This window comes from Rissa tridactyla, chromosome 2 (genome assembly GCF_028500815.1).
Source record: "Rissa tridactyla isolate bRisTri1 chromosome 2, bRisTri1.patW.cur.20221130, whole genome shotgun sequence".
NCBI lineage: Eukaryota > Metazoa > Chordata > Aves > Charadriiformes > Laridae > Rissa > Rissa tridactyla.
In genome coordinates, this window is record NC_071467.1 from 56,398,438 (window position 1) to 56,426,021 (window position 27,584).

At 43.5% G+C, this 27,584-nt stretch overlaps 2 protein-coding genes across 11 annotated transcripts in view; both read left to right on the forward strand.

Moving 5' to 3' along the window:
* ANKRD12 (ankyrin repeat domain 12) overlaps positions 1 to 2,941 on the forward strand; it is a 67,446-nt gene extending 64,505 nt beyond the window's left edge. For 4 of the 7 annotated variants that reach the window (XM_054190007.1, XM_054190009.1, XM_054190012.1 and 1 more), the window contains 2 exons: positions 520 to 615; positions 943 to 2,234. In XM_054190007.1, coding sequence (XP_054045982.1) covers positions 520 to 615; positions 943 to 1,128 — 282 coding nt within the window. In that variant the 3' untranslated portion in view covers positions 1,129 to 2,234. Of the gene's footprint in view, positions 1 to 519; positions 616 to 942; positions 2,235 to 2,819 lie in introns of those variants that run through there. The other 3 variants (XR_008464681.1, XM_054190010.1, XM_054190008.1) reach the window with 3 other exon arrangements.
* On the forward strand, positions 1,127 to 27,584 carry TWSG1 (twisted gastrulation BMP signaling modulator 1). Of its 4 annotated transcripts, none has more exons than XM_054190017.1 (5): positions 1,127 to 1,196; positions 6,432 to 6,597; positions 13,418 to 13,517; positions 17,599 to 17,865; positions 25,881 to 27,584. In XM_054190017.1, exons 2-5 carry the CDS (start codon positions 6,475 to 6,477, stop codon positions 26,060 to 26,062), a joined length of 672 nt encoding a protein of 223 aa, XP_054045992.1. In that variant the 5' UTR covers positions 1,127 to 1,196; positions 6,432 to 6,474; the 3' UTR covers positions 26,063 to 27,584. The 4 variants fall into 4 exon arrangements, with proteins under 4 accessions (XP_054045992.1, XP_054045990.1, XP_054045991.1 ...); XM_054190015.1 differs by lacking the exon at positions 1,127 to 1,196 and adding an exon at positions 2,922 to 3,043; XM_054190016.1 differs by lacking the exon at positions 1,127 to 1,196 and adding an exon at positions 4,235 to 4,358.

Below are 27,584 nucleotides of genomic sequence, written 5' to 3' on the forward strand. Positions count from 1 at the left end.
TTTAATCTCCTTTTGAGGATTTTGATGGTAAAAATATTTTTTTTTGTTATTGCTTTTGAATACTTGTGTAGCTGGTTAAGTCAGGCTGCTTAAGTTTTCCTTTATTAATGTTTTTGCTTTTCCCGAGGGGATGATAATTTAATTTGTTACTGAATTTTAAAGACAACAAAGAGATAGCAATTTTGTGGAAGGATCTGCCTTGTAGTGATTAAGACTTTAAGGCATAAATCTTTAAGCCTCCTACTCTAATTTCAAAAATAGAGTATGGTAAATAGCTTGAGGGAATCTGAAAAAATACCCATTTTTAGCAAGCACCTGGCTCACAGTGAAAAGTGGCGGTCAACATATATGCTCATATATACCTTGATACTTTGATTCAGAGTTTAATTTTCCATCTAAAGCATTGTTTATGAAGGTCCCACAAAGTAGGTTTTATGTTTTCAAGTATGAAGTATGTTTAACACTGAATCAAATAACTTACAGTTTGTGAATACTCTTTTTTTTTTTTTTTTTCTTCAGACTGATGACAGCAAAACATCAGTGAGGGATCGATTTAATGCAAGACAGTTTATGTCATGGTTGCAGGACGTTGATGATAAGTTTGACAAATTAAAGGTACGCTTCTTTGTCTTTCCACTTTAAATAAAAACCCAAAACTCTAATGTCACTACAAAGATGAGATGAATGAATAGTGGATTTGTATGCAATATTATAGGCTATTGTAGAGGTTCTAAGGGCAACATAAAGGAGGATCTAGCAGTATAAAAACTAACCATTGCTGCTATATAGCTTAATGGAATAATCTGCAAATTCCAAATATATAGTGGGGAAAGCACTTACTACCACCAGAGAGGCTCCTAGATAACTTTTCTATTTTCAAACTAGTTGCAATATTTTTTCTTTTCAAATATTGAAATAACTTCTTTCTCAATTTTAAAATAGACGTGCCTTTTGATGAGGCAGCAGCACGAAGCAGCGGCTTTAAATGCGGTACAGAGACTGGAGTGGCAGCTTAAACTACAGGAACTTGATCCTGCTACATACAAGTCTATCAGCATTTATGAAATTCAGGAGTTTTATGTTCCTCTTGTTGATGTTAATGATGACTTTGAATTGACACCGATATGACAACTAGCATCTTCTGGCTCACCCTTTCCCTTGGACAACTAGCAACTGAAGTGCAGTGATACACAAAGGTATTTTTCTTTTAAGAAAGAGCACTTAATTCTGTGGAATACTACCTTTCTCAATAATTCAGGTGTTCCTTCAGAGAAGTGTGGCACAGGCTCTCGTTCAAACACAGAAGATGGATGCTAATTTTAAAGTCGGTTTCCCAGTAAATGCCATTATCCGTATTTTAAAATTGCCTATAGCTTTAGAGCTTATTGCTGAAAAAGATGACGAAACACGGTGAGTTGACAGCGCTGGAAGCTGTTAATAACTGAAACAGCCACCAAAACACAAATGATACTTAAAATCTGCTATAGAGCTTTGTATTATGAAACTTCAGTAACAGTTGAACTCCCACAGAAAAATGATGAAAATGCCTGTGGAAGAAAATGTAAGACTTGGAGGAAAATAGTCTATTAATCTTATTATATTTTGTAAATTACTGTACAGTTTTCTTTTTGGAAAAAAAGATGTAATATTGTCTTCATTTTTAAATAATTTATTTTATACATATTGTGCAAATGTAAATAGTCTTGTAATTAATCTTCAAACCTGTATAAAATAGATATTTTAACTGTAAAACTGTTTTTGTCTAATGTTTTATTGGACCAAAGTTGTAGTTTTTATTAAGTGTAGTGTGTTCCTGGTTGGCAGGTCTTTTTTCTATGGCATGTGTTTGATTTAGCTGCTTGTTTCATCACCATAACTGTAGAAGAATTGAAACTGAACTGTATTGCATGCTTCACAGAACTCTGAGCTCCTTTACTTCAATAGCTGATACCTAAACAATTGTAATATTTACAAAATCATATTTCATATTAGTCTGCTGTTGTAACGCCATACCTATGACTTACTATACTGAAAATATTTTTGTGTAAAACAAAAAAAAAAAACCCTTTTGCTCTTATATGGTGGTCTCGTAATAGAGCCTATTTTTTCCAACAAAATGCCTTTGAATGAAAATTCTTAAATTGTATATTGTCTATTTTAATATTAATCTATGGAAGGATATGTAAATAGTTGTAAATATAATGTTTAATAAATTTTATTGGTCGTGTTATTAATTGGATTTCTTAATATTGTAACACTTGCTGTATCAAATCTTAGCATTCCTGAAATATATAAGGAGGCTCAGTGAAACTAAAAAAAAAAAAAAAATTCCCGTGTTGCGAAATTTAACACTTTTTTTTATTCTTGGTACTGTTAATGAGAAGACAGTTAATCATTTATTAGTAGGAGGTTACAGATATTCATGAAAAAGATTTGTTACCCTCTAGTCCCTAAATTATTCAAGAATGCTTGGGATCTGATGTCTGTGAAATTACTTCTGAAAGCAATGGGGCTTAGGCAAGAGTCCCGGTTACCTGGGAAAGAGCTTTTAAGGTACTTAATTTGAACTGATTTTTTGATTACTAGGTGAACTTCTACAGAGTACTTAACTCCTCCTGCTTGTATCGATGCCCAGGGTACCTTGTGATGGAGAGCAAAAGGGCACTGAACAAGGGGCTGTATGGACAGCAGGTTCCTTCCCATCTGCACATCACTGCTAGTTCCACTCAAGAATAAATTAATAGTAACTCAAGCATAGTAAAACCAATTAATATGTAGTTCCTGCCCTGTAACTTTTTTTTCCACTTTCAATTTGTTAGGTACCTGTGGAAGGAGAAGTTGTTCCTGCTTTTATATAGGAATATCTTCCTGGCATCACTCAGAATTGAAGATGTACGGAGGAAAAGGCAAATGTCATACTCCTCTGAAAATAAAATATGCTTCTGAAAGTAGCTGTAAAATTTTAAAATTTATACAGAAATCTTATTATCTGCTTAAAAAGACGAGGGGGGAAATGGATAAAGCTGCAAGGTGTTTACAACTAGTAAGTGTGTGTGAGTTTACTTCCATCAGATACTTAGAGTAATAAAAAGTAACATATCTATTTGGAAGTGGCAGAACCCAATATAGACTTTTGGAAGTGTGGGATATGGATAATGAAGAGTATTTCATAAAGAACAGAAAAGATAAACTGGGTTGCTGGAGTGTTGGCTGTGTTAGGCAAGAAGTGGGTGACAAAAATACTTGGGATGGAGACAACAGGGGTGATTTATAGGTGGAACTTGGTGCAGTTGTTCAGTGGTACCTCGGTGCGTGCTCGGGGAGACCCAGGACATCGGCGTCTCGCAGGGCTGGGAGGAGGGTGGGTGTTCAAGGGTGTTTTCTGTAAAACAAACGGAGAGTTCATCCTCTGGAAGTATCAGCAGAAACGTTTTTGTGATGAATTTTAAAATACCCTATATTTTACCCCAAGTTTACTCCGTGGGATGACACCTGCTGTGTTCAGGACACCCTGCTGTGGGTTTCTCTCAACAAGGCGGTGTGAGCTGGGAGGGGAGGAGGGATCAGAAGTAAATACAGTAATGACCTGCGGGGGAGGTGGCCGTGTTTCCCTGGCGGGGTCTTGCTGTCTCCTGGGAAGCCCGAGGGCCGCTCCGGGTTTCTGGGACAGGTTCCTCCTGGGCTTTTCTTCTAGGGACCAAACTTGGTACCTTGCTCCCTTGGAGCTCGGCGCGTCGGAGGACAAACCCCCCTCCACACACACACACATACGGCAGCGTTCGTGAGAGGCTCAGCGGGGCTGCCCCACAGCCCGGGACGGGGCGAGTCCCTTCCTCACCTCCCCTTCTCCTTCCTCCCGCCCTGCCCGTCGCCGCGGGGGTGCTTCCCAGCCGCCCCCCCCCCCCTCCCCCCGCGGCAGCCGCTGGGGGGAACCAGTCCGCGGCAAGGGCTGGCTTTTCTCCCCACAGCACTCCCGCGTCTTCCCCTGCGAGCGCCGGGGCGGGAAGGGGGACGTTCGGCCCTTCGCCCCCGGAAGAAGCGCCCTCCCGCCGCCTGGCAGCCTCCCCCGGCCCGCTCGGTCGGGCACGAAGCTTCCCCAACTCCTGCCTCCTCGCCCCGCTCCGCCCCCGCCGCCGACAGCCGGGGCGGAGGGTCCCGGGTCGCGCTGCCGGCGGCGGGGGGAGGGTCCTGGCGCCTGACGGTGCCCCGAGGCGGGGCGATGGGCGGCCGCGCCGCCGCCTCCGCGCTGCCTGCGGCCGAGGGGGGAGCAGCGGCCCGAGGTGCGCGGTTGCTGCCGCCGGCGGAGCAGCGAGAGCCGCCGGCGGAGCGGGGGGTGTCCGGCCCGCGGCCGCCGTCTGGTGAGCCAGCCGCCGAGGGGGGCGGGCGGGCGGGTGGGATGGAGCTGGTGGCCGGGAGGGGGCAGGAGGAGGAGGCGGCGGTGGCGGCGGCGGGGCCGCGGCTGGTTCTTTGTGGAAGGAAAGTTTCGGTGCGGCTCGGCGCAGCCTGCCGGAGGAGAAGGGGGAGGCTGGGCCCCCCGCCGCCGGGAGGGGCGGCTTTCTGCGGCGTTCCCCGTAGGGGGCCCCGTCTGCCCCGGGCGGCTTGGGCAGGGGGGTGCGCTCCCTGTCACCGGGCCCCGGGCAGTGCCGTCTTTGCGGCCCGGGCCTCCCCGGGGAGTGGAGGGGGGAGCGGAGCGGGGGTTGATCGGCCGGAGGGGCTTTGGGGGTGTTTTTCCGAGGGGGAGAACGGCGCTGAGCCGGGTCCGGGGGGGAGCGGGGACCGCCGGGGCGGTCTGCAGGAGCTGGGGGGAGATGCCGCGTAAAAGTCTGGGGAAGCCGCGGTCGGTGAAACGTAGAGGGATGGGGGAGGCTGGGGAAAGGGCAGGGGAGGCGGCCGGCCCGGGGTGGCTTCGCATCCGAGCGGGGTCGGGCTGCTCCTGGAACCGGCATCGCTGCGGCTCCGCTCCTCGGGGAGCCTCTTGTAGCGCGGCCCCTGCGCGGAGCCAGGCGCGGTGCGGGGCGAGGAACCGCCTGCGGAGCCAGGCGCGGTGCGTGCCCGGGCCTCTGCGCCTCGACTGCCGGCGTGCAGCGCCCGCCGGGGCCGGGGATGGGGCTGGACCGCTTCTAGCTGAAAAGGAAACTTTCTTTGCCCGGGGTAGCAGGGGAAGTGAGCGGTGACACCCCCCATTCTGAGGAGAAAGCTCCCCTGTTCTCCATGCCTGCCCCCCGGGTGATGCCCTCCCCATCCTGCGCCCAACTGGGAGAGGTTCAAAAGCCCTTAATAACCATTGTAAGAAAGATTAATCCGACGCAGGCTCGAAACGTCCAGATCGTGCCTTATTTCCATGTTGGCTTGTTTTTCTGCCTTTATTTTTTACGTTTGGGTATTGCTAATTGAGGGGTGGGGGGGTTTTTTTGAGTTCGTAAAGCAGAAAAACATTTCTAGATACAGCAAGAAAGAAATAAATCTAGCGCCCCATTGGCATTTTTTCCCCTCTTATGAGAACAATACAGGCTCACTGTGAGCTTGCCCAAACATGGGCTGCCTTTTATTATATATTGGTACGGTGCCTGGCGCAATAGGGTCCTCTCTTTGACTGGGCTGGGATGCTAAGCGCAAGTAAGAGCTCGCTGGCACACCACTATGGGCTGTATTTGTAACAAACACCACGGGCCGAGATGCTAGGCTTTCACAACGGGAGAAAGGTGGAATGCTTTGAACGAACCCGCTGCTTCTCTCTGTTTGAAGTAGCAGATGCTTCTCTCCTGCTGACTGCCGTCGCTTGCGTGGCTCTTGAAAGTTTCAAACTCTGATACTTTTTTTTTTTTTTTAACATTGGTGGCTGTAATTTAAAAAAAAACAAAGTTAACGGCAACTTTGTGGTTCAGTTGAAAGCCTCTGTGACATCTGACTGTTGGTCTGAGAACACGTGTCTGTCGACATCAAAGCTGACATGGCAACTTACCTTACACTTGTCGTAAAAAGGTTGCTGTAAAGCTTTGGTCCGAGACACCTGTGTGTTCCTGTAGCCTGAGGAGATACTACATAAAACCTATCTGTCCGCTTTGTGCGTTTACAGAGTTAGGTCTCCACTGGTGGATTCTTCACTGGAGGTGCCTCCTTCACCGGAGGCGTTTTTTTTATTGTCACTATTTATACGATATCGTATTTGATATTGCAGACTCGGGATTTTTCACCTTGAGCGTATTGCAGTTTTAATCCAAAGGTGCAATATCAGAAGGCTCCAAATAAACAAGTTAGCTGGGGGAGGAGGAGTTGGGTCTGTTGTTAAGCTCCCCAATTTGACCTTTTTTTCTTTTCCCCTAAAAAACGTGAATCTTCTTTGAAGGAACTGGAAGCGGGGAAGGGAAGTAGGATTTAACTTTTTTTGTTTTCCCCCAAATTGCCTTTTCAGTTGCTGTTTTTTATTTCAGTGCTGGTTGCAGTACTTGTGCAAATCGCTCACCTGCAGGAAACATGAGGTCGCAGTACGTCACGGCGCCCACCGTCACTCTCCTCCTGTTCCTGCTCTGGATCCAGTCGGCAGCGGGCTGCAATAAGGCTCTCTGTGCTAGCGATGTCAGTAAATGCCTGATACAGGTAGGAGTCGTCTTTCCTTTATGTGCTTCAAAGCATTTAAGAAACAGTTCTGAAGCTGTGTCTTGAAAAGATCCAGTGATACAAGTAACTGGCATTTTATGTTAAATACCGGGTTGTTTTTTTTAAAAGAAGTTAATTATGGTGTCCTGCATGTGTAAATGCAGATTAACAACAGTTTTATAGATAAGGGCATGTTTCTTCTTTTAATGGAAGCATTTTCAAGTCAAGGATGAGGATTGCTGGGTTATTGTTAGAAGGCACTACCAGTCACGCTGTTAGTTTTCAGTCTCTTTCTTCTTTTTTTGTGATGTTACGAACAAGCAGCAATTTAAAACAGACATTTTATTAGGGAGGTTTCTGTGGGCAATAGTTGTGGTTTTTTTAAAGATACCTGCAATACCAGCCGTTCAAACATGCTTAGCATGTTCCCATATCTGTCTGTGATGTTCTCCTTATCTGTTCCCCTTAATTTGTAATCTGTCCACTTTCTTAAATGTCCCAGCCCATGCAGAGGGTTGGTAGTTGATGCCTGGTGCTCGCCCTAACATCATGTTTGTATGGTCGATGGAAAGATGCCTGAACTCACATGAGAGAACTAACACGAGGAGGAACCTAAGTTGTCTTCAAGTCCTGAGGTGCATTTGGAGAAGCTTTTTGATCAGGAGGGACCTGTAGCTACCAACAGTAGTGAGCAAGCTCTGAAAGCATGTGGGTCTTACTTAAAAAAAAAAACAAAAACAAAAAACAACCCAACAAAAACTTAGGAGTTGAACTGGTAGGCAGTGGATCTTAAACTCAAATCCAGTCACTGCTTTTGTGTCTGTCCACACAGGAAAAGAGACAGACTGAGACCAGGTTCCTCGTCTTATAGTAGAAGTTCGGAAGCATGGCGTGCAGCAGAACAAAAGCGCCTTTTGTAGCAGAATTGCGAGCAGTTCTGCTATCTACCAAGTCTTTTTTCACTGATGGTATACTGAGCACGCTTCTTGACTCCATATTGAAGAAAGGAGCCATCGCGTGGTTAGTTGCAGCTTCCTTGCAATAAATCATTTCTTACTGCCTCTTTGTAGATTGGAAATGCAAAAGCAGAGAACACAAATACCATATGCCGGTAATGTGTGAGTATGCTTACTGAAAATGTACGATCACAGTCTGAAAAGTGATGCAGAAGTGGCATGAAGCATTTCCGTGTTTACTTCATTTCATTGACTTCTGTATGAAATTGGTCTGGTTTACAAATAAAAATACGTGCCAGGTTCACGAATCGTCCTGTGGAATGAAGCTGGCTGTAGGCTGAACTGTCTTCTTCCTGGCTTCTGCACTGCCATTGCTTTAAAGATAAAATAGCTGTTTCTCCTATCCCCACTGTGGTCTGTGGAGTTGTTAAATACAGAAGCAAGAAAGGGGCTTTTGACTTTTACCATTTCAAAGACGATGCCAGTGTTTTTGCCGGGCACTGTGCACCGTCACAAACTGATGCACTTACAAAGTTCCTCTGTTGCCTTTTTTTCAAATCACCTCTAGGCTTGAAGCCTTTAAAAAGTAAGATGCTAGTTGTGGCGTTGGATGTGCGAGGCACTTAAATAACAAGTGTGGTGGTGCAGATTTGTTGATTTAGGGGAAAGCTGTTGGTCCACATGAAGGGAAAACAGGGAAGATTTATTGTCTCCTTTTCCTTTGCCGCTGATGGAGTCCACCACCCATGAAAGCACAGACATCTCCTTCCCAAGTAACAACTTACCTTTTATCGGGTCAGGCTTGAGACACCCAGCATTTAAACTTCATTTTTATGAGCTAGTCTGGATAGAGTACAGCCCAGGAGAAGTGGAGCTAATGCTACTGGAGTCCTTCCTCGGCTGGGAATAAGACAGCTTGAGGTTCAGCGCTGTTTGGAGGCGGCTCACGCGACTGCACTTTCCTTGGATTATGTTGGCATCCCTGTAGCGACACAGCCCTGTGCGTGCAGAGAGACCCCTGTACTGCCTCACTCGCTGTAGGTGTGTGCTCTCTAAACTTTGTACAGGTGATGTCAAATCCCTTTTTAAGGCATTTCCCTAAAATCGAAATCGCATGCAATTCTCCAAGATCCTAAAGTAACTCAGACCACGTGAACCGCGTACAATTACGGGGGAATGCCGCTGTTCATTTTCCCCGTCTGGTTGCTCTCTTCCTGCGAACAGGCCTGACATACCAGTCAGTATTCATTCTTTATAGAAGAACAGATCAGGTCAGACTAGTCTGATTGTGGATACGAAGATTCCCAAAGCTTTGGCTTAAAGCAATTGTCATCTTTCTTTTTAACCCACCGCCCCTCCCCCCCCATTTTATGTTTTTAAATCTTCAGCACTGTTGTGGCAGAAGCACTGCACTGGTATGTGAAGTGTGTGTTATTTCTTGGGTAGGTATACAAGTAGAGTATATTAGTATTTGGGTTTTTTTTTTTCCCCTCTGAGCTCTTCTGGAGAAATCTGAACTTTAAAATAAAATACTGTGTTGAGTGAGTTTGCTTGACTATTACATGACATTCTTCCCTAACCTATTTTTATAACATTTCTAGTTTGGCAAAATCCGTGGCTTGAAACCAAGATAATGTCACTCGGAGACGACTAGGGGGGAAACAGAATGTGAATGTTTGTCATCTGCATCTGCGTGCAGAAAGTGAGGCTGCCCGTCTTGGAGACGTAATGAGACAAAAGACCTGCTCTCTCAAAAAGCATATGGCTAACATAAATATTTTTGCCAGTATGGCTGAAAGTCAGCACAGTCATGACTGCGACTCCTTAGGAGCTGCTCTGCTTAAGGGTGGTCCCTACATAAATATTTATTTTGTTAGATCCAGAACAGAGCGTGAGATCAACAACTTGCATGCGTTCAGCTTTCCTTTTACATCCCAAGGCTCTAGCTTCATCGGTGCTCTCGTAGTCTGCTGCTTGTTTTTCCGTAAGCAAAGACCTATAAGAAAATAGCTTGAGGCATCTCTCTGCGTAAGCTTAGCCTTCGCAAAAAAACTCTGTGGCTTCCTGTAGCTGTTGAAGGAGTCGTGGATAAGACTTGGGAGCGTAGGCAGAGTAGGACCACAAAATTAGTGCCTTTGAAGGCTTTGGATGTGGTTCCTTCCCGTGTCTCTGGGATTGGGGCATGGAGGTCAATAACTGTCTGTTACCTTGCTCTTCAGGTAGGCCACCGAGCCCTGGTTGCACATGGCGTGCGTGTTGCAGTATTTATTCTAGCACATCTGCTGTTGACTTGGACGCGTGGGTTGTTTTGATGTTTCCATGTGTGGAGGAGATGAGGAGGCCAGTTAGGCTGGCTGGGCGGAGCGGAGGCGTGTATCGTGTCCTTGCAACATGGAGGAAATCCTTGAAGGCAGAAAGCTCTGGGATGGGATGTTCCCACAACTGTTCGTAGCAAACGGGTTTGAGGCGAGTCCCAAGCTGGCTCTTGCGGTGCAGAGCTACCTGCAGTGGCTTGGGTGGCTTCATGTCCATGTTGTGCTGGAAGCCGAGCTTTGCAACATCTCTTTAAACTACCGCTGTCTGTGGGAAACAAACAGTAGTATAGTTCAGGCACGGATTTCGGATCTTTCTAAAGAGGGATTGTTTTCCGGAGAATACAGAGTTTTCTCCCTGTGTTCACCTTGGCTGGCATGGTATTGTTCCAATTAAAAACTCTCTTCATCTTTGTCTTCACCTCCTGTTAATCTTGTGTACAAACTTGTCAGCTTGAAAGGATTTCCAAGACTTTTTAGCCCTGTGGTATGAAATAAACACCACTCCTTAACTTCAGGGCTCAGGCATTTAAAAATTACTTTTAGTGTCTGTGTTGTAGCTGTAGTACGTAACGCAGTTGGGTTAACAAAACAGTTCTGGATGGTTTGCTTCCAGGAGATTTTCTGTTATTAAGCTGTTCTAGGAAAAAAACATTAGCTCCTTTTCTTTCCCTCCCCCTTCCAGTTTGCAGAGATGTTGCCAATGCCTTCAGGTCCTGTTTCTCACTGCACGGAGAAAATAGTCTCTGTCATTTCAAGAAAGCTTTGAAAAAATGCAGATGTTAAATACCTTGTAAAAATCTTTATTTGCTCTCTGGAGCAGAAGTATCTTTATTGTACGAACATGCCTGCTTCCCATTTAGTGCTGTATTTTTAGACCGAGAGGCTTATTTCTTGCCTAGCAAAATACATTTCCCGATGCACCTTCAGTAGTTGAGCTTGGGAAGTTGCCAAGTTGACTTATGAGTAATATTTTCTTCCACTGACGCCTCACCACCCCCAGCTATCAACAAGGAACGTTTCTCATTCTGCCTCGCTTCACCCACGTCTCATGTAAGCATTCTTTTAAAAAGATGTATCCTGCACCAGTATCCAGTGTGGATGAGTCAGGCAGAAGGACTCAAGAGTTAAGGAAACCGCGTACGTGCAAACGCATATATGGAAAAACATACAGTTATTGCCCTGAAGAGACAGCCCAACTGTGAGAAGGGGGGAGCTGGAGAACTGTGTAGAAGACTAATCAGGTTGCTCTTTCTGCCCTCCTCCCCTCTCCCAAGTTAAAAAAAAATAAAAGTAAGAAATAAAAATAGAAAATAAAATAAAAAATTATCCTGCTCATAAGCCCTTCCTATAAAAATAAAGCTGTTAAAATACTGGTAGGTGTAGCGATGCTATCCAAAACTAGTGCTTACACGTATCGAAGCTAAGCATAATTTTGTTTATTACATTGCAAATGTATAAATTAAGGTTACATTTAATTCAGTGAGAATACTCTTCTCTTAGATTCACACAGTGCAATCTATAAAACTGAAACAACTTAAATGTAGTGAGTTTTCTGGCTTTGCTTCATATATTACATTTAATAGTTTACGGAGAATCGCCTCCTCCCACATACTGGCTTGTTGGTGTTGCAATGTCTTTAATAAGTGTGAAGTTGGTTGCCCAGTTTTACTGTTAAAGAGCAAATATATAGGATATTTTTAATGCTAATATGTATTCATGCTATTCTCTGGCCAAGGTAACAGTACTTTACTCATGGTTGTTTTTAAAGTTGTTTTATTCAGGCTTTTTATTCTCAAGGCTGACACAATCTGTTTATCAAACGGAAAGATAAATATTTTAGAAATGCGTCATGCATTCACATAAGTCATCTTTCTAAGTTTGTGGTGTCTCCTCTTGTGGAAAAAAATTGTATATTTTATTAATGAGCCTGTTTTTCATCTTTTGCTTGGAAACGGCATAGTAATAGGTGACATTAATAAACTTTGAGGATGAAAAAGTGAAAAAATCTTGGTAGCTTTCCACACAGTAAATAAAATTGCAAGGCTTATGCATGTTGCAGAAATGCATGTGGAGCAGAAGTTCACGCTCGCTCACTCAGCAGGGCAAACAGTTCACATTCAACTCTGCAGGCAACAGCATTTCTCAGCATTACGCAGAAAACGCAACAGTTTGTGAATCTGGTTTCTTTGATGGCTTCAAGAAGATTTGTGATGATGCGAATGGAAAAATAACTGATCAATGAATTTATACTGCATTAATACATTGTCTGCAGCAGGTTTGGGGGTTTGTTCAGTTTTAGTCCAGAACCAGGAGCCCTGAAGCTTCATTTCCTTCAGGATCAAAGAGCGGGGATGGGCGTCATCTTCTCCTCGGTCCAGTGCGTAGCAGAGATTTGCCGATGGCCCTTCCAGTAAAACTGAGGGTGGGAAGGATCCTGTGGTCAGTGTTTCCAGTAATGGGATTTTGTTTTCTCACCGGTTGTGCGTAACGTGATAGTTAGACGGACGTCATCAAAACCAAATTCTTTGGACAACCAAATGACTGTCCATGTTTTGCGCTACAGCATGATTCAAGCCTATATATTATTGTCATGTAGCCACAGTCTTTCAGCCAAACTGGAATTACTAGCACGGATTTGAGCTAGAGGGAAGGAGACCGCCTGGTTTTTAGACTTCCTTCACCCATGTAAGCTATTTCCATGTTGCGAGGTCCACAAGCGTATGTCTTCAGCAGGACTGCTAAACCAGTGCCTTCGAGTTTAGGTAATTTGAAGCAAAAGGGTTTATCTTCTTGCTTCCATGCCTTTTCCATTTTTCTAGCTTAATAACGATTAAAGAAAAATGCATATGCGTACCATTTCACTTCCTAGAGGCTCCAGAAGTGTTGGAAGTATCGCAAGGTGTCGGTTTTGGGGAGGAGGAGGGGGAAGGTTTGAATCAGCTGGAAATAATCTGGTCACTAATATTGCAAATGGAGAGCAATGTGCAACAAGCGTTCAGAGATGCACGAAATCCTGTGGTCAGATGACTTAAGTAAGTTCCTTTTAGAATCCATGAATAGGTGTGATGATAGACGTCGTGGATCTTCTTGAGTATGCACATGCGGCTTATAGTAACTTCCTTTTTTAGCTAAATTATAACGTACTATTTATATATAAAGAAACATCCTTCTTTGAAGAAACATCCTGTTGTGATGGGAAAAAGCACTCAAAGAACTTGTAGATTCAGGCATACCCAGGAGTGCACACACCTTTCCTGTGAATAGGATTTTTTTTTTCCTCTTTTAAATCCTGGCTTCAGATTTGTCCCTAGAATGTCACCTTTTAAAAAAACAACAACAACAAAAAAACCCAACCAGCTTGCAAGAGATCCTTTTGTAAACTAAGATCAGTTCTTTGGCTGGAACTGTTTTACCGTTTACTCACTGTATTAGCGTACTAAGCTTTTTTAATGCCGTAATTTGAGTTGCGGCTTGAGGAAGAGCTGCTCTGCCGCGTTAGCATTTTACATCTGGGGTTACTGCTGTGTGACAAGTTTCTGTCGTTTTCAGGAGCTGTGTCAGTGCCGCCCCGGGGAAGGCAACTGTTCCTGCTGCAAGGAGTGCATGCTGTGCCTGGGCACACTGTGGGATGAGTGCTGTGACTGTGTTGGTAAGTTTGCATTTCTTCGGGATTTTCTTTTTTTTTTTTTTTTTTTTTTTTTTTTTAAATTGCTTCCTCCTGCCACATGCTGAGCTCACAGTCTTATAATAGAAGCAAAACATCGGGACAGAACCTGCGCTTTAAACATCTTACAGCTCATTCTGTGGGTACTGAATAAATTACTGTGTGGAACCAAACGTTTAAGGCTGTATCTTCTCTGTGGAGTTGGAGGTGGCGGTCGTCCAGATTTTGTTTGGTTAATGTCATCATAACTGACTATTAATTTTGTCTCTAAAACACAAATTCCTTTTCGAATTGTCATCTTGAGGAAGCTAGTCAGCACCTGCTTCAGGGGGTTGGATGCTGTATGGAGGTTTCCAGCTGTAAAGTGTTTTGACAGATACTGCACAGGGACAATTTCAGGTTTGAGTTGCCTTGTGTCTCCTTGGGACTAACAGTAAATACGCATGGCCCAGTGTTTTCATCGTTCTTTTATTTGCAAAAAGAGCTCTTTGTGGAGCATAAGAAAGAGGTATAAAAGTTCTTACTGTAGGATTGGATGATAGTGTTGGCAAGAACAGCATTACTACTAACAGATAGTGTTCAGAGTGCCCAGGTCTTTGCCAGTGAATGCTGCCCCTGCTTAAGGAGGGTGTATTCTAGTTCTGTCTCTTGTTTTAAATGTATTGAAAGCTTCATCCTCCTGTGGTTGCTGGAAGTCTCCCTCTGCTGCCATTCAAAATCCTTCTGGCTTCCACGAAAGGGATGTGTCTTGAGTGTTGTACCTGCTCTCAGCTTTTCTGTCTGGCTGTGTCTTCTCTGAATTCATGAAGACGATTAGTGTCAAAATGGTCCTTTTCAGTGCATTGCTTCTCCTGTTCCATCATGATGTGAACATGGTTTCTGACATCCTGCTTTTTGCTTGGTTCTGGCTAGTTTACCTTTGCTTTACTGTCTTTTGGTAAGCAGGGGAGTGGTGTAGTGTGATTCTTCCCAATGGCATAAAGTATTTTCAGTCCCTGCACCTGCAGAGGATGTACATTTAGAAAGAGGCCCTAGAGTTTGTTTTTTCTATTTGATCTTGGGGTCCTTGAAAAGTGAAGAAAAAAAACCCAAACAAACATGTTTCTATCTCCTTTTTACCCCATTCCCTTTACCCTTCCAGTGTCTTCTTGTTTTTTGTAATGTAATACTGAAGTGCGCAGTTGGCATATTCAGTCATAGGGGTTAGGAATAGGATAGTAGGTTATTTCCCTAGTTCAGAACCATCATCTGCTGTAGAAATCAAGGCATAGTGTGCCGATCCCCTCTAGGAAGAACCTACCTCTTGGGATTGTGAAGAAAAAAAGCCAAGTCCACACATAGGTGGCTAGTTGTTTTTTTTCTAAATCTGCAGATTACTCACTGTTCTGCTGCGCTTTCCCATGGTGTTATCCAGGAGAGAAGTTAATGAGGTTTACGGTTCAGTTTCCCAGTAATGACTAAATTAAAACATCTCCTGACGGTTCTGGGGGGTGCCTCAGACCTTGTTGGTTCTATGGTATGGTGCTATTCTTCTTCTCTTCACTGCAGGGTCGTCCTTGCTGTGGCCTTATTCAAATGAGGAAACAGGAGTGCGAGCCATACCCAGCTTCCTGGAGACAGTTCTTTGCTGATACTTGAGCTGATATTTAAGTCTCTCTATAAGCTGATCATGTGTAATGTAAAAGCAGATAGGTTGTCGTGTCTCTCAGGTCACGTCTGCTCGGAGGTCAGGAATTACCTCCTGCCCTCCAGCGCTAACTTTAGTGATGTTCAGCTGATGCCCTGCATTTTGTGTGGACGTTCTCTCCCTTCGCTGACGGGGAAAAAAATGCTGGAGGAGGGAGAACAGCAACAGGTTCCTCTTTCCTCTGTTTTTCTGAGCTTTGTGAGTTGAGCTCTTCTAGTCCCCCAGGTAAAGGCTTGTCTGCTTCCATCATTTCAGTAGCCCATTTCTGCACTGTCTCATCCCAAAGCAGTAATGTAGACGTGTGTGTTCCTTACCAGTTGCTCGTAAGTTAAGTTTTTTTATTTTTGTTTTAACTGATGCTACTATTTTATAATAATTATTATATATAAATATAAGTATTATAATTGAAGTACTTTTAAAAATAGTAAGAGGGGAAGGATCTTTCTGGAATGAGCAGTTACCCATTGAACTATGAGCAACGGTTTCTTGGTACCATCTTGAGACAGTATTTTCATACTGCATTGATATGCACACAAACTTGTACATATTCTGCAGTTAATTTGATAAACAATCTTGATGGTTTTTTTTCTCCTGTGCATCCTTCTTATCAGTGAAATTTATTTTCTGAATCCAACCTGACAGAGGGGGCCTCTAGAAGGGCTCACTGGTTTCCATTTCACAACATTAATACAATGACATCAACTAAAATATACATCTCTTGATGTATCCGTATGAAACTGTTACCTGGTTTAATATCTTCGTAATTAATTTTTAGGTGGGCATCCTTTTTTACAATTGTATGGTGAATATTCCAAGCGCTTACTAAAAGCTGATAAGGCAGGGATAGAAGCTTTTTTTATTAAAGCAGTGAGTCCAGAAACATCTGTGAAGAACAAACCTAGTTGAGAGGACCAGGAAAATAACTGTTTACAGTAGGAAGTTTGTGTAAGTGGAATTACTTTTTAGTGCGACCTGATAGTGTTTGGAGGAGAAGCTTAATTTTTTCTCCTACCCAGTACTTGGCTCAGCAGGCTATCCTGTGTTGTTCCTGTTACTAAACGCTGGTAATGCTAACCCCTTGCTTAAGATTTGCCAGATCTCATGCTAATCGTCATGGACAAACTTCACTCTGTTCATTATGGAAATCCATCTACTTAGATGGAAAAGATTGTGGTTTTGTAGAAGGCTCTAGTTAAACGTGATTTCTGAAGCTGGAGTCCTAATGTATCTGCAGGGCAGGAGATGCGTCTCTAGTTGTGTGGGGCAGGTAGGCTTTGATTTATTTCCCATATCGCTTTGATACTTCAAGAATTGGTGTGCTTTGCAGCTGTAGCTGTCTAGAACTGTGTCTGTGAAACTACCTGAAAAGATATCCAGATGTACATGAGGAAAATGGATTTGTCTGTCTCTTGCCAGGTGACCTCTAATAGTGTTTTATGGCTTCTGAGTTTAAATACCTATGCAGATACAACTTTCTTTTTTAATCTTGGTTGTTTCAGTGTTCGGATTAAATCAAAGATACCCTTTAGTTTCATTGCTAGTAATAAATGTCAGCGTTTAAATGGTTAGTGGAAAACTGGCACCTGCACTGCACATCGCAAAAACATTTTGTAGGAGGTGGCAAAGAGAAAAAAAGAATACAAGGTTTCAAAAAAGATACCACAAAAGACCTTGAAAAATAAAGAAGAGGTAACCTGGAAATAAGCATTTTGCCTGTAGTGACCCTTCTCATAGAAAAAGCAGGTTCAGCTTTGAACCTCATAGCAAAACAAGGTTCATCTCAGCTGTCTTCTAAGCAGGTAAAGTAATTCAGGCTCTTGCTCCCTCCTGATAGCGATCTTTGCATCTCTGGCAGACGACTAAAAAGATCTAGTGCACTGCTGCAACGGATGAGATCGAATACTTGAATTGCGATCAAAAGTTTCATGTACCTCAGGACTTGTCAAGATACGATCTTCCTTCAGTCGTAAGCTTTCATTCCAGATTTATGCTAGTATCGATTATACTGTGCTTTGTCTCTTTTCCCAGGGGAAGCAAACCTTTTGTTGAACTCTTAGTATTCTAAACTGTAATGCTAGCACTAGCATAAAAAGGGAAGTGAAGTGCTGTTCAGATGAGGTTTTTCTTTTCACTTGGATCTCACAAGTCGCAGGTGCGTTCTGTGGAAGTCTGTAGAGATCTGAAACCTGCCGTTGCGGAAAGCTTGTCCTGCTGTATTTGGTGGCGCTTCTGCTATTGAGCTAAAAACGGGATATATATGAAAGGGCTCTGTTCTGCCTAGCAAAATAAAAAAGAGCAACTTTAATTTTCTAAATATTCCCACCTGTTTCAAGAAGAGTTCAGGGAGTTTCTGTAACTTACTGTTTCATTCCTCTGCAGGTATGTGCAATCCTCGCAATTACAGTGACACACCTCCAACATCCAAGAGCACTGTCGAGGAGTTGCATGAACCAATTCCTTCACTTTTCCGGGCACTGACAGAAGGGGATACTCAGCTGAACTGGAATATCGTTTCCTTCCCTGTGGCAGAAGAACTGTCGCACCACGAGAACCTCGTTTCCTTTTTAGAAACAGTGAACCAACCGCAGCATCAGAACGTATCTGTTCCAAGCAACAATGTCCACGCACCTTACTCTAGTGACAAAGGTAATGAGTGTAGTGTCTGAATTCCTAGCGTTTCCTCTCATCTCTCCCAGCAGCCTTCTTGGTGCATATTCTGTGCTTGTCTGTGCTCGCTTCTTCTTTTCCCATAAAAAAAATATGAAAAGTTCAGTCAAATTTAGAGCAGAACATAACAAAAGGAGTGAGGCAAAAGCATTGAGGAACATGGAAGATGGTGTTAAAGTGCCTGATGATCTTGGGAGATGCTGAACCACATGAGTTTGTTATCTCTGTAATTCCTTCTGTGGCATGAGGCAGTTTGTTCATGTTATTTCATGTGCACTGTCATAGTGTGTTCTTTGACTTTGAAGCAGTTACCCGTAGCGTAGGAGACAGGACAGACCAAAAGCTGAATCCAACTCGGAACTTCCAACTTTGGAAGTTTGAGAAAGCCACGTGGCATAAACCGTTGTATTTGGAGTAGATGTTTATGTCTTTCATCTGAGCTGGCATAACGTGAACTCTTTAGAAAGATGGTCTGTAGGAAATCCAGGATTAATAGTAAACCTGAGAAAGTTTAGCAAGATGGCTTTTTATGTTGAGGAGGGATATGTGACAGACAATGTTAACAATAAGCAATTTGGGGGTTGCGTTTCAACTTACGGACTCATTCCTCTTATGCTAGTTTTTTTTATCAAGTTTTTTATACTTCTTGTCAAGTTTTTTATATTCTCACCTTCAGTTTAGAGGACAGACTTCAGAATATTGTTTGCTGAGGCAAGGGGAAGATGAGAAGTTTGAGGTGGTGATAACAGTGGCATCAGAAAAATACTCTCTGCTGCCTGGTTTCCATACTAAACCTGAAATATTTTTCCCTGCAAATCATTGCATGAGACTTAAAAGAATCTCATAAACAGTTCATACTCAAATTGCTGCTTGACAGGGAAAAAAGAGCATCTGATTTGTTTTATTAATGTAATTAATGCTTTGCTTCCTTCCCAACACACACTTTAAATATTCACAACCCTATATGTTGCTGTTGTAATGGTTCTTTTATCTTATCAATGAAAGATACCCTAATTGATGGCTGCGCTGCTTTTCCACACCATTATGAACCTTTGACCTAGTTACATTTCTGAATGGGACTGCTGTTGATTAAATGGGACCATAACGGCAACTTTTCTAATTTCCTTTGGTTAAGGCACGTTAGAAAAATAAATTAACTCCAGAACTGGGAAACCAGATGGTCAGAAAGCATCTCATTCATATGTCTTTGACGTTATTAAAACGCTTGCTCGCCATTATGAGAATGATGCAGAAAGCCAAGTTAAATGGCAAGCCACAAAAAGCCCTGTGTGCGAACACTACAGTATTTAAAGATGTAAATTATACTTGGGGGAAAAAAAAATTACACTACAATCTTGAATATATCGCACTGTACTTAGGTACTGCAGCCCAGATGGCTGTTCCCTGACAGTCCTTTACTACCATACCAACAGGATGGGCTAATGATAGTTTTGGATTAAACTTGGAATGTGAATTGCCTCTCAAGGGCGTGGAGAAGTTTTGAATTTAACAACACAGACAAATACATAGCGCTGCAATTTTTTCTTAGTCAAAAGTCTCCTTCATTTCATTTACTAAGAATGTATTAGAGATTAGGTTGAGAGAGCTTTCACTGGAATGGTGACAGTCCAAAAACAACAGTTATATTTGGAAATAGTTACCAAATGCCACTGGTTTTCGGGTTTCAGTAGACACTTAGAGCAGAAATAAATGTCAGAGCTGTTCTTGTAATCATTGGCTTTGCCTCCTCCATCTTAGTGATCAGTGAAGAACTGGAAAAGGTAGAAAATGGCTTTCAACATCCTATACTTTAAGTATCTAAATATGTAAGACTGTTGGGGAGTCTCTCTTTTCTTGGTCACAATGTAGGTAACTTTCTAGTGCTCTTTTTTTCAGAAGTTATATTAAAGTTTGCTTATAAAAGCATGGATGATTCGAGCATTGAGAACAGAAGAAAATGGAAAGAAAAGTTGGCCACTGGCCTTGGTCGGTTGATGTTTATTTTGGTGGAAGCAAGGGCAACTGGGGGAGATGTACCTCTTGTGCTGGATGCTGTGTGAGCCATGGGGTGGCATTGTTTTTAATGCTTTTTTGATGAGTTCGTTGGGGAAGCAGTAACCAGAAGGTGGAGGGGTGGCAGGTCAAGGGCTAAAGAGGCTTGTGAGCATGGGCACCCGGGGGAGCCCAGGAATTTGCTGGAGTCTCATGGCTTCTGCCCATGCAAAATTCAGTCGCACGATCAAGCCACAGTGGTTTAACAAGCCAGTGTGTGTTAGGTGAACCGCTGAAAGAGCGGGTGGGTCTCTGTGTGTGTGTGTGTGTGTGTGTGTATGCGTGTGTGCTCAGTGGGGGTAAATACAAGCATAGCCTGCAGTGGAAGAAACAACACCATCTCTTTACCCCTTCCTTCTCCCCAGACTGCTGCTGGGCTTAAGGGCAGATCATGCAAATGGAGACATCCTTAAGGTGACTTGCTAAGCAGTTGTCTTCAAGGCCGTGACATTCAGGGATTTGAAAGAATGTTCCTGTGAGCAGGAACACAGATGCTTTATGTTTTCTTTACGGTGCTGTGTCTTCTCCGTTTTGTGGTTCTTCTGTGGCTCCTTGCATGCTTCACTCCAGCATGTGCTGGCAGCAGCCCACTGCCCTGCCTCTAAAGGGAGAGGGGCTAATGAGAGGTAGATTTTGATAAGAGAACAGTAGTCTCTCTGCCGCTTTCTGGAATGCATCCCAAAATTTGGAAATGCTCTGTCCGCAAGTATCCCTTGTCGTGTTGTGTAACGCAGTTTTGACTTTAACTTCAACGTGCGTTCACTCAGGGGTCGCCGTGAAGCTGGTCCAGGCTGCCAGACTTGCTCGATGCGGTTCTGGGTGAGCGCCAGGAGAAGCAGCACCATCCAGGGGAACCCACAAGCTGTGTGCCTGAGTGGCGTGAAGCCACCAGCCCCAGGAGGGTGGCTGTAGATCCAGGAGGAAGTTGGGTGCGGTGGGATATAAAGCATTCCTTTCTCGCCCCAGCCTACTGCGAGCCCAGCCGCCAGACCTTGAACTTCCCCGTTATTATCTTAATGAGTGTCTTCCCTTTCCTCCTGTGAATTGGCTTTTAACGTTTTAGCTGCCAAAGTGTGTGTGCGCGCTGCTGGAGCTGCTGTAGTTCTTTGTACCAGTAGTTTCTGGCATTTGAGCCACTACTTCAGAGAGGATTGCGGTGATTGTTAATCAAGAGCTATGTTTATTCTTTTTGCTTTGCTTTTAGCTGATACCCTCGGAGCTCTGAACTGTGAGTTCAGATGTTTAAATGAGCATAATCGTTTCAGATGATGACAGGATGTTGGCAAGAGAGAAGGGGGAACTAGATAATCTTTTGGCAACTGATGAAACAAAAATCTGTGTTGTAGTTAAGGGTTTCTGACTTTGCTGCTTGGTGACACGGGGGATGGTGTCTGCTCTGCGATTCCGCTCCTCTCCAGTGCCAGCCAGGTAGAGGAGAGATAGAAATCCAGTAAAGCGGCATCTACCTCTGTAGGTAGTTTAGGAAGATTTTTTTATTTTTTAGTTTTAATGTTTCTTTTTGTAAGTTCTGATTGGCATAAAATGGTATGGCTGCTGGATGGACAGTTACCTTTTTAAAGTACTTTTAGAGCTACCGATAAACAGACGAGCAGGCAACTGAACTTACATAGCACCTTTCATTTCAAAGGTGGCATACAGGGAATTGTAATTAATTGGGGAAGCTTTTTCATCTTGATAGGCATTTTTCCTTAACTTAAAAGAACTGTTTTCTCTTCTCCACGTTGCTGAATTCCTCCATAATGCAGTATCTCCATAATACAGATCTCACTCGCAGCACAGACAGTATCATAGGAAAGCCTGATAGAATCGTGAGTCCATTTCTTCTGGTCGTTTTGAATTTAGACTTGATTGTTGTTTCTGCTACACAACCTTCATGCAGTATGAATTGCCGGGGGCGGGAAAGGTGAGAAACTCGTGTTCTGGAAAAAAAAGAATGCTGCTGCATCTTCCTCTCTCCCCACACCTGTAGTCTGTAGTCCTTCCTGTGTGAAAGTTGGCAAAATGCAAACAAAAGAGCTGTTCCCGCACTAAGTAACATCCTTTTTATCTACGCTGAGGGAGCCAAGTGATGACTATGTAATTAGGTTTGTGAAACAATTTAAATACTCTCCCGGATCCCAGCTGAGCCTGTAGGTATGTATTTTTTTCCCCTGTGTAACTCCGTTTCTGCAGCCTATAAAGAGGGATTTAGTGCTTTCGGCGAGGAACTTTCCTGCTTTCAGTAATTCAGCCTCTACACGGGCACACAGACGTTGCGGGAGGAGGGGACCAGGAGTGTCCCGTGATGAACAAAGTGCACCCTGGCCAATCTGACTCCTTCAGACCTGGCAAGTCTGTGTGAGCGAGGCTTCAGAAATGGTTTGGCAGTATATACAAGGAACACGTCCTCCAGCTGCCTAGGAGAGCTACTGGGAACCAGCCAGATCTACTGCTGGCTCTGGCCTGCCGTGTCCTCTCCTCTTCACAGCATTTTTGGACTGGTCCTCTAGGACCTAATCCTCTTGGCTTGTGTGCAGGTGGAAATAAACTTTCTTCTCCACTCTCCAGTCAGTCAAGATTAGTATCAGTGGCGGCTGCTGCCACCTTAATAAGGTCGAGGTCTGGCTTTGGTTCCCATTTTTGTAGTGGGAGAGTGGTCGAGGAGACCAGTTTCTCCTGGTTTTGCCAGGGTTATGGGCCTGGTGCTGCTCGTCCTCTGGCCTCCTTTCCCCCCGAGAGATGTCTTCAGTCTCTCAGTTCAGTGTCATTGATCTTCACATCCTAGAAATCACAGGCTCTTCTTCCACAAGAGGTTTATTTCAAGACATTAGCTGATGAACTGGGCTTCTCCAGGACTTCTGAACTGGTACTAATACAGATGAGGCTGTCACAAATGAGATTAACATGAAGCTGAACACAGATGTCTCCTAACACAGAGGGGACTGGTCATTCCCTGGTGTAATGCCAGCCTGCAAGTGCTGGGAGCAGCTAGCCCACCCTCAGAGTGAGCGCAACTTTCCTGACATACTGTAGGTTTTCCTTTGCATCTTCCCAGTCAGAGTTCAGTGATCAACATGACAGCACTGAGCACTTCTGGCAACCCTTTCGAGAGGACTCTGGTTTCTTGAAAGAGTTGTTCCACTGCTATCTAGATCGAGCCATGACTCATTTTGCCTTATCAAGCTGATCCAGCGACTAGGTCAGTCAGGTGGAGATGGCATCTCAAAAGCTGATTTTGCAGCGAGAAATCTTTCTGGACTAGCTAGGATTGCCCGTTTCAAGGCAGGGGCTCTGTGCCTACAGCTGACACCTTCTAAGACAGACCCTACCTATGGCATTTAAGGTCAAACTTGAGAAGAAAAACACAAAAAGGTATCAAAGGAGTGAATTGGGATTAAGCAAGAGGGTTCAAAGAGTATGAATATGTCTTAGAGAGGCTTCTGTAAGGTTCCTGTGCTTGCACGCTAGCACTGAACTGGATGACTGATGGGACAGTCAACTGGTGGTTAGATTTCATGAGGAATACTGCCTGGAGTCTCACCTCTACTCTCTCACACCCTACCCTTCCACTGAAAACCTCCCATGAGGAGTGAGGGGGGACAGATACCTGGGAATGTGTGGGCCTCCTGGGAATGGGTGGGTGTGCTCCTTCTTGGACCCTGGCAGTCTGAGTTTTTTATCGTTGGTGATGAAACATTGCCAAGTTCTCCATATCGTTGGTGATGAAATGTGCCATGTTTTCCATAAGGAGACGGAGCTGCTGTATGGCCTCTGGGTGGATTCTTGCCTTTTGAGGCTGTGGTGGCTGCATTTCCCTACCACTTTTCAGCTCTGGCTGAGCACTTTAGGTGTGGTGGTCACTCTTTGTACATAGTACCACAGCATACGCTTCTGTTTTGCTCTTTCCCCCTCCACTCTGTGAATCAAGTGTCCTTACTGACGCTGTAGATACGTTGTTTGGTTTTAGGCAGAGGTTTTGTTCTCTGAGAACTCCCTTCCTCTGGTTGCTGTGCCTCAGGCTTTACTATACGGGGTCATAGATATGCCAAGAATGGGACAGGACTTAACACAGCCACAGTATACTTTGTTGACATTCCCAGCAGTACTTCAGGTACTTCAAGATTTCTTGGACAACTGCAGCTTTACAGCAGCACAGCTTTTCTGGGAGCAGAAAACTGCTTCAGCCATGGGTCTGCACTTCCTCCCCAAGATCCATATTGCCTGTTGCACTGTGTATGGCATCTGCGAGACATGTACATCAGTTCAGAGCCTGAATGAGGCAGTGAATACTCCCATGCTTTCAGTGGGCTGGCAGCAGGTCCTGTGACCCTCTTGCGGCTGTTTCGGTAGTAGTAAAATAGTTTGACAGTGCTCAAGGTTCCCTTGTACATGTTGTAACAAAAGATAATTCTTAAAAGGGTAGACAGGGTTTCCAGATGTCGAGGAGGAGGATGCTTTGGCAGAAAAGCTGTTGGGTACATCGTGCTCTCCTGTACGTTGTGTTGTCCCTTGTCACGTGCCCAAAAGCATGGGCACCACAGAGATCATCTGTTGTTGGTACTGGGTAACCCAGTACCCATGGATGACTTGTAAGGTGGTGGAGGCCCTTGGTGGCCTCAACTCACCTTTGGACCTCACCTTAAGAGCTTGCCATGAGATGTGCATACTACTGAGGCTGCTAATCTATGGGGCACCAGTGTTTTAAAGGGGAGGTTCTGGTGCACTTCAGCCTCCCAAGACTTGCTTACAGATAAGAGACTACTCTAAGACTAACGCTACTCTGAGAGCCCTTTGGCTACTCACCCTTCTCCGTATCTCCATAATCATTCAAAAAAAAAAACCCCAAAACACTGTCTTGATTTACCATTTACATTTGGATTACATTTTTCTAATCTCCATTGGAATGTAGGTCAGTATGTTTCTCCTGAATCCACACACAGTAAGCAGTAATAGGCCAGAAAGCCCTTTGACATCTCCTGCTCACAGACCTGTCTGATGTGTGTGAGTGAGACATTCATGTTTGCAGACACTTTTCAGTTGTGCTTTTCCCTAAAGCATGCCAAGTTACACTGGGGGTAAACGTGATGCAATCAAGGCCCTTTGGAGGATGAACAAAGTTACAGTGTGGTCACCCGGTCAGCACAGAAGAAAGTTGGTAGAATCTGTCAGCTTGGAGGATTGGAAGTAGACTGAGGAGGGATGTTTTTGGTTTATAGTTGTGGTGAATGCCTCAGCTCCAGTTTGAGGTTGTAACACCAAACTTCATGGCATTTCAAGTAATTGCATGGACGTTAAAGAATGCAGTCAACACTTGGGCAGAAGCGGTTTCTTTATCTTAGCAGTAAAGCTGGTGGTGTTGCTATAAAAGGAAGAAAAAAGTGTGCAGTTTCAAGTTGAGGAAAATGGGATTCTTTAGCTCAGCGATTTAATGTGGAGTTTGGGGGGGAGGAGGGAACATTTAAATAAGTGGGTTTTGGTGGTTTTTAAGTAACTTCTCTAAAGCTGAAGTTTTTCATGATAGTATATAGTAACTGCTGGCAACTGTGAAAGTGATATCTTGATACTACATTCAGAGGAGACATGCCTGCTTGTTCTTTTGGCATAGTCCATCCTTACACTTTAGAAGGTATCCCCCGTAGCTGGGGGACAAAACCCCAAAACATTGTTGCCTGTGACTATATGAGTAAATTAATACAGAAGGAGAGCAGACAACAGATTGAGTTGTAGACCCTGAAAACCTGATAGATTGTACCTTGGCTCTCTGCCTCTCTGCCTCTTCTCTCTGCTGCTTTCACTATCACCTGGTTTTTTTTCCTGCTGCCTCATAGTCATGATGATTTGCAATCCTACTTCAAAAGCTGCACATTTAATTAATTTTTAACTAACCTTTAAAAATATTTTAAGCCCTTTTAAACCAAATTTTTTCCCCCCTCTTGGTTTAGAACACATGTGTACTGTGGTGTATTTTGATGACTGCATGTCAATACATCAGTGCAAGATCTCTTGCGAGTCCATGGGAGCTTCCAAATACCGATGGTTTCACAACGCCTGCTGTGAGTGCATCGGGCCAGAATGCATCGACTATGGCAGTAAAACTGTAAAATGTATGAACTGCATGTTTTGAAGCAGGAAAATTGTATTATAGCAATACTGAGGCCAAAGTAATCTCTCTCGGTTAAAGAGATGGGGATTGCAAATACTGCGTTTTGGTGGAGTGCCTACTGGTTGCAATTAAATGTACCTGCTTGAAAAAAAGATGTATAAAATCTGAAAACTTTTTGTTGTTTTTTGTTTTGTTTTTTTAACTCATGTAAGCAAGGCTAACAAGTAGAAGTTTCGATGCTATGTTTTATTTTTCTTTATTTCTGCTCAAATGGTACAGCCATGCTCATCCTTGCTGTTCTGATAGTTTTCATTTGATTTGAAAGTATTGACTATACTGGTTTTCAGAATGTAGTACTATATCTTGTAGTTTAGAGTAGGGAAACCTTAAGAATATGGTAACGAGACTTCCGTCATTTAGGTTCAACAAATAATTGCATGGCTGCTAGGCTGGAGGGGGGTGGTTGTTCTCTAGCGGCTGGGTTTTTTTGTTTTAGTTTATGGGTTTGTTTTTTAACTTCATTACCTTCCAGTTTTTGAGCATAGCTTTCTGTTGTGAAAATGGTATTTGGGGGAAAAAGTCATGCTTTCTCTTCAAGTTCAACATGTGGGCTGTCATGGATAAAATCCTGACTTCTTAGAAGGGCTGCCCAACAAAAACACTACGTATGGGATACTTTTCTTCCAAGTTTCATTTGTGCGTCTCTCGTAAGTATATTGGGGCCTATGTTGCATAATTTATATATTAGGAAAAAATTTGTTTTCAGTCTTCTCTTACATGCCAAAATAAAGCTGTTAAGTGCAGTTGCATCTCCCTCCTTTTGCATTGTTCTCTAGGGTTGCTTATTCTCTGAACGTTCAGTCCAGTAAAGGAAACATGAAAGGTTATTATGGATGTAATGACTAAATGAATAAAGAAGAATGAAATGACATGAACTAGCGAGTGGTACAGGGCTACCAGTTGAGCAGCTGGCAGCAGGCATGTTCCCATTTAGTAGTTCGCTGTTAATATTTATTCCAAAACATAATTCTTATTCCCCACCCCCAAAAATGTTGTCACCTAAGAAGGGAAGATGCGTCTGTAAAGGCAAAATTAGGATGTTCTGAGCTTAGAACACTGTCAGTTTTTCTAAGAGTTTTGATATGTTGCCAGTTACATAGCAGTTACTATGACCCAGTTAGGGCTCCATCGACAATGGTACTAAGTACAAGAATAAAGTGTATGAGTAGTTAATGATCAGCTTTTGGTATTTATAATGATGTGTGGTTTAACTCCTTGAAAATTTTTTTTAATGCGTATATGCATATGCACACACAAAAAAGAATTTGACTATTCATGTTTCTCTCACTAACCTCAGTCTAGAGGCATTAAACTGTTTTCTAGTCACACCTGTCTATCTGTACCATGTACAAATGAAAGCAGTCATTTTAAATTTATGTTGTTGAAAAGTTTGCCTGAATGTTTTTTTTCCATTTTGTCTGATACAGTTCTTTCAATAAGATGAAATAGTAATAATAAAAAAAAATCTACTCTTGTGAAATAA